The 13,022-nt window shown below is 44.5% G+C and overlaps 7 protein-coding genes across 7 annotated transcripts; 4 read left to right on the plus strand and 3 right to left on the minus strand.

The window, feature by feature from the left end:
- Nucleotides 1-609: 609 nt before the first annotated feature.
- Nucleotides 610-1,911, plus strand: SS1G_00302 (hypothetical protein; the record flags this gene model as incomplete). Its single annotated transcript, XM_001598166.1, has 2 exons — nucleotides 610-843; nucleotides 928-1,911. The coding sequence occupies 2 exons, from the start codon at nucleotides 610-612 to the stop codon at nucleotides 1,909-1,911; spliced, it is 1,218 nt and encodes a 405-aa protein (XP_001598216.1).
- Nucleotides 1,912-2,175: 264 nt separating this feature from the next.
- SS1G_00303 (conserved hypothetical protein) lies at nucleotides 2,176-2,572 on the minus strand (the record flags this gene model as incomplete). Its single annotated transcript, XM_001598167.1, has 2 exons — nucleotides 2,176-2,447; nucleotides 2,506-2,572. 2 exons carry the CDS (start codon nucleotides 2,570-2,572, stop codon nucleotides 2,176-2,178), a joined length of 339 nt encoding a protein of 112 aa, XP_001598217.1.
- A 1,176-nt stretch (nucleotides 2,573-3,748) lies between these two features.
- On the plus strand, nucleotides 3,749-4,443 carry SS1G_00304 (hypothetical protein; the record flags this gene model as incomplete). The annotated part of the gene is made up of 3 exons (XM_001598168.1): nucleotides 3,749-3,896; nucleotides 4,044-4,168; nucleotides 4,228-4,443. 3 exons carry the CDS (start codon nucleotides 3,749-3,751, stop codon nucleotides 4,441-4,443), a joined length of 489 nt encoding a protein of 162 aa, XP_001598218.1.
- Nucleotides 4,444-4,767: 324 nt separating this feature from the next.
- SS1G_00305 (hypothetical protein) lies at nucleotides 4,768-5,969 on the minus strand (the record flags this gene model as incomplete). The annotated part of the gene is made up of 3 exons (XM_001598169.1): nucleotides 4,768-5,411; nucleotides 5,461-5,853; nucleotides 5,957-5,969. 3 exons carry the CDS (start codon nucleotides 5,967-5,969, stop codon nucleotides 4,768-4,770), a joined length of 1,050 nt encoding a protein of 349 aa, XP_001598219.1.
- Nucleotides 5,970-6,639: 670 nt separating this feature from the next.
- On the plus strand, nucleotides 6,640-9,160 carry SS1G_00306 (hypothetical protein; the record flags this gene model as incomplete). The annotated part of the gene is made up of 2 exons (XM_001598170.1): nucleotides 6,640-6,852; nucleotides 7,013-9,160. The coding sequence occupies 2 exons, from the start codon at nucleotides 6,640-6,642 to the stop codon at nucleotides 9,158-9,160; spliced, it is 2,361 nt and encodes a 786-aa protein (XP_001598220.1).
- A 445-nt stretch (nucleotides 9,161-9,605) lies between these two features.
- On the minus strand, nucleotides 9,606-10,701 carry SS1G_00307 (hypothetical protein; the record flags this gene model as incomplete). Its single annotated transcript, XM_001598171.1, has 3 exons — nucleotides 9,606-10,217; nucleotides 10,306-10,488; nucleotides 10,558-10,701. 3 exons carry the CDS (start codon nucleotides 10,699-10,701, stop codon nucleotides 9,606-9,608), a joined length of 939 nt encoding a protein of 312 aa, XP_001598221.1.
- A 1,527-nt stretch (nucleotides 10,702-12,228) lies between these two features.
- On the plus strand, nucleotides 12,229-13,002 carry SS1G_00308 (predicted protein; the record flags this gene model as incomplete). The annotated part of the gene is made up of 3 exons (XM_001598172.1): nucleotides 12,229-12,418; nucleotides 12,631-12,650; nucleotides 12,850-13,002. The coding sequence occupies 3 exons, from the start codon at nucleotides 12,229-12,231 to the stop codon at nucleotides 13,000-13,002; spliced, it is 363 nt and encodes a 120-aa protein (XP_001598222.1).
- Between the last annotated feature and the right edge of the window lie 20 nt (nucleotides 13,003-13,022).

Genomic DNA, 13,022 nt, shown 5'->3' on the forward strand with positions numbered 1-13,022 from the left:
AGCGCAACAAGCGGGATATGGAAGCATGTTATGATAGGCAGCAAGAATACCATTCGAACTTTTCAAGGCATTTTGTATATGGATTACAATTATAGTACTTTTACTGCGTCGCATCAAAATTCAACACAATAAAAGTCAAGCTGGTCATTAAACCACCAGCTCATGGGTATCATCCCGTCTGTCTATTTTACTATCCCATCGACAGCTTTCACAGTCACCGACTAACCATCAAGATAAAGAAATATGCCGAGGTTGATCATGCCATGCTGTTTAGGTAGGTAGTGAATGGAGACATAAAAGATAAGATGAGATCTTCGGGAACCGATAAGAGCTTGTGAACAAACCGATAGCGAATTTCCTACCAAAACGCCAATTCTCTCTCAAAATCCCGAGACAGTGTCTTCTAAGATCAGCAAACCTCAAAGTTGTCAAAGCTGTCAGATATGCAACAAAACTTTTGAGAAATGCAGCTTACCCCGCTATTGGCTCCCTAGTTTCCCCAAAATCACCACCTGCAGCAGTAACACGACACGACATTGTCAACCATGACTTACGAATCAGCACCAAAATATTATACAAAGGCAGATAAGAGAAAAGAAAATTAAGGAAATGGAAGGCTCTGCCGATACTCCCGATGTCGAGCGCGACTACAAGGGTTCAATGCCATTATCAGGACAGAACGCCCCTCAGAACCATTCCCGCGACAGCATGTCTCCCTCATATACCAAATGCATCGAAAACAATACTTCCAATTCTGATGGTAGTAAAAAAGTTAAACTACAACTCCCCTTGAGCTGTGACCCTCCGCTACCAAATAAGCCACCGAAGTCAAAGGTTTGGGTGGTGAGTGTATTCAACTGCACATTGTCAGATAGATTATCCATTAATCTTCATCCCGCAGCTTCCATTTTACTGACTGATTCTTAGGTATTCGGCGCCACTGGACATATGGGTCAAAGTCTCACGCGAACATGTCTTGAGAAAGACGACAAGGTGGTTGCCGTGGGTCGCACAAACGAAAATACACTCGAATTAATGCAGACCACATTCCCGCAATCAAACTGCTTTAATACGCTCTGTGATGTGCGTGTCCGAGAATCTGTTTCCGCCGTGATATCCCAAGCTCTTAAAAAGTTTAAGCGCATCGATGTTATAGCCAATTGCTCAGGATACGGCGTCATCGGCGCATGCGAAGATCAGGACGAGCACGAGATACATAATCAATTCGAGACGAACTTCATGGGCACAGTACATATTATCCAATTGAGTTTACCATACTTTCGTGAGCAGAAAGCGGGAAGATATTTAATTTTTAGCAGTACTTCGGGCGCATTGGGTGTTCCGGGACTGGGACCATATTGCGCGACGAAGTATGCGGTGGAAGGAATGATCGAAGCGATGCTTTACGAAATTGACGCATTTAATATAAAAGCTACATTAGTAGAGCCAGGTTTGGTTAGGAGAGATGAAAAGGAATGGGCTTCGAGCCCGCTACCTACTTGGGGACATTTTCTGATCAAGCCTCCAAGTGAACCATATTCCGATCCATCTTCGCCAGCACTGCACGCGAAGAGGATGGTTCAATGGTTAGGAGATAAACAGCCTACGAGCGCCAAAAAATGCGCCCAGTTGGTTTGGCAGTTGGGTCATTGTTCTTACCCTCCTCTGCGATTACTTTTGGGGAGTTATGCTATTGAGAGTATTAGAGATCGGTTGCGGTCAGTTATAGAAGAATTGGAGGATTGGAAGCATTTACATCATCCTGCAGCTCCTGATGAGCTTGATAATGAAGAGGATTGGGACGATGCCCGGGATGCGGATATGGCTGCGAAAACAAAGGAGGATCGAGCTACGGTGCGGGCTGCAACAAATTCATCCAAAGTAGAGTCAGATGCAGAGAGCAGTTCATGACAAAGTTAAATACCCTATCAATAAGTTTAATAATACAATGAAAATATAGTAATTCTTGCTTCTAACTGCAATGTGATCAGCCTTGAAGCCTCGGCGTAAGAATATAACAGTACGAATAAAGCAAATCGCTGCCAGCCCATCTACCAAACCTATCCAGGCGGCCTTAACGCTATGCCCGCTAAGGCTAATTGTCCGCTCCCAATTTCTTCTTAATTCCTAAACGCCTCCCTATGCAATTTAATCCACATGATCTTTGATATTTTTCTATCTGACTTCCGGTGCTGGTGCTGCTGCCATTGCAATATCGTTATTAATCGCATTGGCCGTCTCCTCCCTTGGCCGTCTCTCAAACAATCTTCTCCAGAACATTGGTGGATCAAATGGGCGGTGTCCATTGTGTAAAGGTGGGTAAACATCGTTGAAGAAATACCAAATATGGCCAATAACGACTCCCATCATCTCATCTTTTGGCACCGTTCCATGCAAAACTAAACTGAACCCCATCAAGACCCAAGGTAAATATGGAGCCGTGAAGACTAGTAATCCGAGAAAACTTAATTGTGTATCAGGGTTCCTTCTCGACCAAATATATACAAGAGTCGAGGATAAGGGGTGTCCAAGGAATGGCATTGAGACTAAAGGATTTATAAGGATGAGACATGTTGTTGCGTAAAGGAGTAACCATGAAAATTGCGCTGCTGATCGCCCGGAGGATTCTTCGAGAAGTCGCGAATATCTGGTTAGGAAGAAGACATGAAAAACGAGATCTAGTGATAGAGGACCAAAGTATATAAACGTCGTTAAGAGGCGCCAATACTGGTATATGAAATCAGCGAAGTTCGCAATATGGAATTCGAATGCGCAGCAAAGAGGAAAAACCTACCTGCGATTTAACGAAAACAGCTCTGAAACTATAGAATAACTGAAAGGGAGTAACGATTTGGCACTGAACTAGCGCGCTCGTAATCACGGTCGCCGTCGTCCACCATCTCGTACAAACCGGCATTTCCCAAAACCAAGTTTCTAGCGGAAATCCAGCTTGTCCCCCTATTCCTCCCTCCCCATTCCCCATCATCTGATCCATAGTTGGATATTTGGGGATTGATGGCAGTAATGCGACAATCAGGCTCGGGCTTTGAATGTGAAAATGAGAGGAGAGTGTATTGCGTTATCGAGTTGTTAAGTATTTTCAGGTCCTGGGATAAACGTGTGTCGGACAGTTTTGAATATTTCCTGTTATGACTTGAGAAGACGCTAGATATTTTACTGTAGTAGATGTGTTTCTCGAAGATGTGTCGTGGGTTGCGCTCTTATTTGTAGGTCATGACGTTGTTTGAGCAAGTTGTCCTGTACTAAGGAGTATCAATCGATTGTTAATCTTAAAACGTCCCGCGGCACTTCGGGCGATAACCCTAATTGATAATGCGAGGCTAAGAGTTTCAGCCTTGTTCAGCCATAATTGTGCCATGATTCGACCGATTGGTCCAAGCTTTGTAAATAAGGTTGCTGTGGTTCCTAACATCGATATTCAACTTCAGACTAGACCAAACCTGATAAGTCGAATACATTCCTTTCTAAATTCGCGGACTCGAATTCCTGGCACAGTCAACTCGCGCGGATCCTATTAGATCTCTTGGCTTCAATTGGATTGACGTCCTTCTCCTAACCCAACCACAAACTCGAACGCGCATATTTGCGCCAAACCGCGTCTTCAAAGCCCATTCCAGCCACTAGACTATTTTCCAACAATCGCATAACAATCATCAGTTGAGCAATCCGTGTAAAACATATCCGGCGAAGAATATTGTAAAATTTTCGATTGCCACTAAGAGTCGCAATGTCGCAAGTTCAGAAGAAAAAGCAGCGTTTATCGCTGGAAGAAGAATCAGCAGCAAGTAGCCCGCAAACGAAAGGCAGACCGGCTGGAAAATCCGTCGCGGGGAAAGGAGCTGTAGGCAAGAGGCCAAGTGAAATTGCCGTTAGAGGTAAGCTGGATTTTGTTTGTTTTTTTTGGCGATTGTGGGCTTGCGCGATATGCGCGCGCGGTTTATAAGGGTCCATTTCGGAATCCAATCGAGAGAAAGAGGTTGTTCCAATTAAGTTCAGTGTACTAACACAATTGACGTGGATAGCTGGAGATCCAGTTCCCCAAGGGAAGAAGCGCCGTTATAAGCCTGGTACCCTAGCCTTGAAGGAAATTCGCAGGTTTCAAAAGTCTACAGATCTGCTACTTCTAAAACTTCCCTTTTCACGATTGGTATGTATTTTTACCCCAACGAACATTGCGGGGCGGGACCTAACATGCCGTGATTTTAGGTCAGGGAAATCGCTCTCTCCGTGCGTCCTCAAGGTGAGGGCATGCGTTGGCAATCACAAGCTATTCAGGCACTCCAAGAGTCTGCTGAAGCATTTCTTGTCCATCTGTTTGAAGATACGAATCTGTGTGCTATTCATGCCAAGAGAGTTACAATTATGCAGAAAGATATACAGCTCGCTAGACGTATCCGAGGTGCATGGGGTGGTTTGGGTTGAACTATGATAATTACATGCTAGAACGCTTTGTAATTGCTTTTGAATTGCTTCCGAAATCTTGTCAAATTAGCTTGTCTGGATAGGGAATCCATTTTCGTTATAGGGAAGGCGTATATGGTTCATGGCTTGTACAAGTCTGGGTGGAATTCGACTTATATTAGGATGTACAGACATTGATATTCTATGCTAGGTGAAGTAATTTTTGCCTCTCTAGCATGAGACTCGGCTTAATCAGCCAAGATAGCACATCTGTGTCTTGAGATTTCCTCATGTCTCCAAACGAACTTATTTTTTAGGACCAAACGTTTGCCATTATCCGTTTTTTCAGCTGTATGTTACTGTTGTACCATCTTGTGCAGGTTCTAGCAATTTCCAATCGCACTTGATATCATTCTTCGCAAATGTATCTAGTATGACCTTTGCAATTGCATCGAAATTCTCAGTTGCAAGCGCAAGAATAGTTGGACCAGCTCCTGATAAGCATATTCCACAGAGGCCTGGGTGAGATTTAGGAGTGACAGATTGCAGGATCTCTGGTAGACCTGGAATCAGACCTTTCCTGTAAGGTTGGTGCACTTTGTCTTGCATTGCAAGATAGATCTGCTCTGCATCAGGTGGTGACCTCCCTAGAGCCGAAGGCAGAAGAGCAATTCTTTGAAGATTGAAAACGACATCCGACCTGGAATATGAAGATGGTAGGACGCTTCTAGCCTTTGCTGTAGCGACTTCGAATTGTGGAATGATTGCAATAGCTTTAATCTCTGACGCCCAAGGGAATTTCATGTAGTGCCCAATTCCAACTGGTGGTTCGGGAGGGTTGGACCCGGTATCTACTCCTCCGGCCGGTTCAGGTAGAACTTCACTGAGTGGAATCTCTTTGCGTTCTGTGTCTTCAGCGCTTAATTCGTTGAGATATGTTCCTACAAATCCTCCATACAATGCCGCGGCTACGTTGTCTGGATGTCTCTCTGTATGAGGCGTTAGATATGTCGAGCTCGACGGGCAATGGCGCAATACCTATCATAAGACAATAATCCAACATTCTAGCCTTTGACAACCCCAACTTTCCGACTTCATTGCCTAATGCAACACCAGCTACCACCGCGGCACCAGATGACCCAAGTCCGCGCCCCAATGGAATGGGATTAATGATATGAACCGAAGTCTCGGAAGGGAAGCTCCTCTGTCCGTGGCATCGCAGAACATATAGTGCTGTTCGTGTAATGAGATTGCTATCAGCGGTCAAGGGAACCTCTTCCGCGCCTTGTCCTTCATATGTGATTTTGCAATTGAGGGGTGCTTGGGATGTGATCGATGGTGTGACCTCGACCTTTAACTCGAGCCATATGGAGAGAGCGAGACCTATAACATCGAATCCAGGGCCAATGTTCGCCGAGGAACAGGGTACTTCTATTTGGATGTCAGTTTGGAGTGTCTAGCATCGATGGAAATGATCCAAATGACTTGAAAGGTGGTTTGTGCGAGGTTTAATGAGGGAATAGAGATGACGGACTTATGGTAATCATTTTGATGAAGATGTTTTAGAAGATCGAGACTGGAGGTAAATTCGAGGTTGGGCACAAAAATCAAGTGTTATCGAATCATTCAACAACCGCACGGTGACCTTTTTCATCAGCCTTGCCCGATATCGCTATAAACCGAGAAAAATTCCGTTCTAATGACAGTCACGATTAGACTTGCTGCAAGAATGTTGAAATGGGGATAAAAATAACATGATTTGTTCGCTTGCTATCAACCATGTTGACGCGCTGTGGTGACCCATTCAAAATTTCTCTTACTCACTGTGCATGGTTGGATGAACTTTTTCAACATTCACCTGTAGTATATTTTGGTGATACAATACATTCTTCAAACGAATGGCAGAGGCTTGAAGATATGATTTGGACTAAAATACATTGTTATAAGAATCTAATTCGGATATTGGTATTGATATAACATGACATAATGAAGTATTTACCTAGTACCGTCGTGGGCTCAAATAACTTCAAATGTAATCGGTTAAATCATGGAGGGGTAACGTGGGTTGAATGTTATGGATATTGGCGGGGTTAGAGAATTTTGCCAGGCGGTGGCACTAGCGGGCACAAAATGATTGCACCCTGATAGAGTTTCTTCTTTTGTCTCCAGCCTTTTTTCATACAGTAAATATCTCAATACCGTAAAGAAAACTTCACAATGGAGCCCATTCGAATCCTCCTTGTCGGAAATGGTGGTCGGGAACATACTTTGGCTTGGAAACTCAGCCAATCTCCCCGCGTTGAGTCCATAATCGCAGTCCCAGGGAATGGAGGAACCGCAAATTGCCCAAAGGTTTCCAACGATTCCAGCGTCAAGGCAGATAATTATCCCGGACTTGTTGCATTGGCTAAGAAGCACAGTGTTAACTTGGTGAGTCTGATTCCGTATCCCTCGATTCCAATCTACAAGAATGTCTCGAGAATGCTTGGTTTCATTTTATTATACGATATCTTTTGACTGTCGACTCTACTGGATGTTTTATTGCCTCCGAAAGACTCTCTGACAAGCAATTACTGACTTCCCCGTATAGGTAGTACCAGGGCCAGAAGCGCCCCTCGTTGATGGAATTGAAGATTATTTCCGAGCAGCAGACATACCTTGTTACGGACCATCAAAACTTGCTGCGCGTTTGGAAGGCAGCAAAGCATTTTCGAAGGATTTTATGAAGAAGTACAACATCCCAACTGCAGCTTACGAGAACTTTACGAATTACGAAGATGCGCGAAAATATATTGATAGCATAAGTCATAATGTTGTCATTAAGGCCAGTGGATTGGCAGCTGGAAAGGGTGTTATTATTCCAACATCGAAAGAAGAAGCTCACCAGGCCCTAAAGGATATTATGCTTGACCGAGAGTTCGGGGATGCTGGAGATGAGGTTGTCATCGAGGAGTTTCTGGAGGGTGATGAGCTCAGTATTCTCACTTTCTGCGATGGTTACAACATGCGGTCTTTGCCCCCTGCTCAAGATCATAAGAGAATTTTCGATGGTGATAAGGGTCCAAATACTGGAGGCATGGGGTGCTATGCGCCTACTAATATTGCTACCAAAGAATTGATCGAAGAGATCGAACGGACCGTATTGGAGCCTACACTTCGCGGCATGAGAAAAGAGCGTACCAATTTCATTGGAACTCTTTTCACTGGCTTGATGATAACCAAGGATGGACCAAAAACTTTGGAGTACAACGTTCGCTTTGGCGACCCAGAAACACAAACTTTGTTACCATTGTTGAGTGCAGACACGGATCTTGCAGAAATCATGCTGGCATGTACTCAAGGATGCCTCGATGAAGTGGATATCAAGGTCGATCAAAAATTCAGTGCAACTGTCGTGGTAGCTGCTGGCGGATACCCAGGATCATATGCCAAAGGTACACCTATGGAAGTCAAGACCCCTCCAGCCGGTTCCAATATATTTCATGCTGGTACCGTCGTGAAAGATGGACAATTACAAACATCTGGCGGACGTGTTATTGCAGCACAAGCAGTCGCAGAGACTTTGGAGCAGGCCGTAAAGGACGCTTACACCACTGTCGATTTCATCAAGTTTGACAAAATGTTCTACCGCAAAGATATTGCTCATCGCGCATTTAGATCTACTCCTGCTACTAAGGAAGCACTTACATACGCATCCGCAGGTGTCAGCATTGATGCTGGTAACGAGTTTGTTGAGCGTATCAAGAAAGCAGTTGCTTCCACCCGAAGACCAGGAGCTGATGCCGAGATTGGTGGTTTTGGTGGAGAGGTTGATCAACATATTGCTGGTTATTCAGGTGCTCCAATCATGGTTGGTGCCATTGATGGAGTGGGTACTAAACTCATGATTGCACAATCCATGAACAAACATGACACAGTTGGCATTGACTTGGTTGGCATGAATGTGAACGATTTAGTTGTTCAAGGTGCTGAACCACTCATGTTCCTCGATTACTATGGCTGCAGCCAGTTGAAGCTTGAGAACGCAGCAGCTTTCGTCGAAGGTGTTGCTGCCGGATGCAAAGACGCCAACTGTGCACTTGTCGGTGGTGAAACCGCTGAGATGCCCGGTATGTACCAAAAAGACGATTACGATGCCGCAGGTACTGCTATCGGAGTCATGGAGAAGGAATACAGATTACCGAAAACAGAGAACATGGCAGAAGGTGATATCCTTATTGGTTTAGCATCTGCAGGAGTCCACTCCAATGGATTCTCTCTCGTGCGAAGAATCCTTGAGAGAGAGAAGCTCGCTTACACAGCCACTGCTCCATGGGATCCTTCAACAACAGCTGGACTAAGTCTCCTAACACCTACTCGCATCTACGTGCGCTCTTTACTTAAAGTTACCAAAAAGCACTTACTCAAGGGCTTGGCTCACATTACTGGTGGTGGCTTAACCGAGAATGTCCCTAGAATGTTACCTTCTCACCTAGCTGCCGAGATCGACGTTGCTACTTGGCAATTACCTGCAGTATTCAAATGGTTGAAGAGTGCAGGTAACGTCACAGCTAGCGAGATGGCTAGAACATTCAACACGGGTATTGGAATGGTGGCAGTTGTTAGCAAGGAGAACGTGGAACAGGTGATTAGCGAATTGGAAGGGTCTGGCGAGAAGGTTTTTACCATTGGAAGACTGGTCAAGAGATCAGGTGAAGGTTGTGAGTTGAAGAACTTGAACTCTTGGGATCAAAACTAGAATATGTGAAGGATTGGCGATACGGTGGGAGGAACCATGAATATAAATGGCGTTAAAGGATTGAGGAATACCACGAAGTTAGAAAATAAACACTTGAGGGACACGAAAAGTTATGTGCTGGCTACTTTCTACTGTAGAGCTTTTTAAATATTACATTTTGTAGATGAGTTGAGAATCTCTAGGTATGCACACAACCTATTCTTCCATGCCTCTATGCATACCGTGCCAATTGACGTGATGCTATGCCGAATAGACCTTTTTCTCTTTCCCTATTTTATCCATAGAACCAATCGCACAAACAAATAACCAACCGCACCTCCCTCCATTCATTCATTCAAATCATTGTATCTTCTTTAATTCATTTCATTCTTCCCATCATTTCCCCTTCACTCCTTATTCCTCCCTGACTCACTCCTTCCAAAACATCACTCACTCTCTCACTCACCTACCATCCTCTCCCCTGCATCTTCTCCTTAGGATCCATAGTCCCACAATTCAACCCCACCATCGCCTCACCCAAATCCTCACTCACCTCCGCCAAAACCTTCGCATCATTAAAATGCGTCGTAGCCTGCACAATAGCCCGTGCCCTCTTCGCCGCATCCCCACTCTTGAATATCCCACTCCCGACAAACACACCATCGCATCCCAACTGCATCATGAGTGCCGCATCGGCAGGAGTGGCGATTCCACCCGCGGCAAAGTTTACCACGGGAAGTCGTCCCAGTCGCGCGGTTTCTTTGAGTAGTTCGAAGGGTGCTTGGATGTCCTTTGCTAGGATGCGGAGCTCCTCGTCGGACATGAGCGATGCGGCGCGGATTTCGGAGGTTACTTGGCGTTGGTGGCGGACGGCTTCGATGACGTCTCCGGTGCCGGCTTCACCTTTGGTGCGGATCATGGCTGCGCCTTCGGAGATGCGGCGGAGGGCTTCGCCGAGATTGCGGCAGCCGCATACGAAGGGGATGGTGAAGGGGTGTTTTTCCACGTGGTGGAGGGCGTCGGCTGGGGTGAGCACTTCGGATTCGTCGATGTAGTCTACGCCGATTGATTGGAGGATCTGGTGGGGAGGAGGGAGAAGTGTTAGTTTTTAGATTTGGATTGGAGGGGGGATTGGGGTGGGGCAAGGGAAGGGAAGGGTAACTAACTTGACATTCTACAAAGTGACCGATTCTTGCCTTGGCCATCACGGGTATAGTAACTGTCTCCATGATTTCTCTAATCATCTTTGGGTCAGACATGCGGGCTACACCTCCTTGAGCTCGAATATCAGCTGGCACACGTTCGAGTGCCATGACTGCTACTGCGCCTGCTTCTTCTGCGATTCTTGCCTATGGTGGGGTTGTTAGTGGTGGTTTTGGGTTTGTGGGATACTATTGTTGGGTGTGGTGTATACGTACTTGTTCGGCGTTGACGACATCCATAATTACACCTCCCTTTAACATACGCGCAAGACCGGCCTTGACGGTGAAGGTAGAGGAGACATTGTTGCCGTGGCCGTGTCCATTTCCGTTGGTGGCGGTGGTGGGGAGTTCGTTGGACATTTTGTTGGTATGGTTTAGTATTGTTATGAAGTGAAGTGAAGTGAAGTGAAGTGAGGTGAGGTAAGTTCTAAAGTAAGCAATTGTATGCAAGTAGAAGTAAAGTAATAGAGAGAGAGAGAAAAAGAGAGATGAAAAGATGAAGTACAAGAGCAAAGTCAATTGAACAGAATCGAATGGATACAATCCCAAGGTATATATGTATTCAAATAAAGTCCAATGAAGATGAGTAAGTAACTAACTAGGTCGACGGAGAAAGAAAAGAAAACTAAGAATTCCGAATTCTAATTCGAAAATACTTTTTTTGACTAATTAAACAACCAAGATTTCTATCTAGCATATGACTCTTCCATTTTATCTTCCAATCTGTATGTGGTAGGTCAAAATCTCAAAAGTCTTAATGTATGCTTAAAGCTTATTAGTCGTAAAATTCACCCACCACATCTACTAGGTGTCTCCGATCGGTAGTGCTGCCGAGACGAGACAAAGGGAAAAGAAAAAGTTTATTTAGCCTCATTTTACTAGGTAGGCACTTATTAAATTAACTGATTTGACAATTGACTTGACTTGCGGCAACTTTTTCTTTGGTTATATTATATGTATTATAGGATTTGCATAGGTATATTATGATGTGAATGATTGATTGGTAGAGTTACATATATATGTGGTCTAGTATAATGTTGGGGTTGGAGTTTGCTGCTAGCATTACCCGGACCCTCTTTATGCGTCTTTCTTTTGCGCGATCGAGGGGTAGGTGCCATTGTGGGTAGATACGGTTGGGATCGGGGAAGGAGTTTGCGAGGTTGTATACGGTGTATGCATTCATGTAGGTTATATAATCATAGAAAGTCTTCCAAAGGGCGTGTGCAGGAGTTTGCGAGATTTGATGTAATATGTAAGAGGGTAAGAATGTATCCTCTGATGTCTCAAGGGGATAGCTGCTGATATTGATGTAATAAATATAAAAAAGAGCCCCGGTTTTAGGAGTTGGGTATTTGGCTTAGCTAACAATATCAAATACGAATACGACAAATAAATAAATCATATGGATATTGTCCGGTGATCGGATTCTTGGTATGGAGTTTCTAGATGTTGGGACTCGGAGTCATGATTTATATACATCAAGTTTCAACTATTTAACTAGAGGAGTTTTGCTGATAATGAGGATCCCAACTATCTCGTCTCGTCTCTTTATTATGGTAGTATTATGAATAAAGCTTCTGTTTTCATGTGTAGAAATAATAAGTACCTGATAAGTAGAAGTCAAAAATGACAAGACTCGAGGAAAAATAAAAATTCGAAAATAATTCTTCTGCCCCTCATTCCTTATCGTTATCGATATCATGACGTACGTCACTGAACTCACTACTCATAGAACATAAACTTCACAGATCAATGAAATACAAATCAACAATCAAACATCAAACATCACCAAAAAATCACTATCCATCAATCGCATATCCCGTCCATCCATCCACACACCCTCAACCCCCCCTCCCCCATCAAAAACCAAAACCAAAAACCCCCAAAATGTCCCGTCTCCTCCTCCGACCCCGCCTCACAGCATCCGCCCTAGGCCTCACAACATATAGTTCCTACACACTGCTCCAATCGCATCGTTTTCCTGCTCGATTAGATTCTTCCTCTACACCGATTGTGAAGAGAGGCGGGGGTTTGGATCCTAAGGCTGTGAGGCAGATTAGTAGTGGGAGTATTATTGGTATGTTTTATTTGTTTTTGTATTTTTGGGGATCTAGGGGGTTTGGAAGGAGGAGATAGAGGGAAATTGTTGAGGATTGGTAGGGGGTGAGATGAGATGACATGGGAAATGTGTCTAGGTGGAGAGGAAAGGAGGGAATTGAAGTGGAAATGGAAATGGAAATGGAAAAGATAGATATAAAGAAATGATACTAACACACAATCAAACTACAGGATTAGGAGCCGGACTGGCAGTTAGTACATTTTCACGGTCATTAGCACTCATAATTGGATTAATGATTGTCGGCTTACAAGTACGTCTATTTTTTACTTTTCCTCTATTCCTATCTCTCCTCATCCTCACCCCCTCCACTCCCCTCCTCTAACCCACACACCCATCCTACCCCCCATCCTAACAACACCAAACCAGCCCTATTAACAAACCCCCTCCAGTGGGCCTCCACCCACGGCCTCAACCTCATCCCCACAGATCGTATCCAACGCTACATCAAACACGTTGATTTACGTTCTGCCATCCAAGAAAATGTTGCTTTTAAAGTTTCTTTCGGGACGACTTTCGCCATGGCGGCTTTTATGCGTTTTTAGATTTGAGGTCTCTAGATCTT

Source organism: Sclerotinia sclerotiorum, genomic scaffold (assembly GCF_000146945.2).
Source record: "Sclerotinia sclerotiorum 1980 UF-70 scaffold_1 genomic scaffold, whole genome shotgun sequence".
NCBI lineage: Eukaryota > Fungi > Ascomycota > Leotiomycetes > Helotiales > Sclerotiniaceae > Sclerotinia > Sclerotinia sclerotiorum.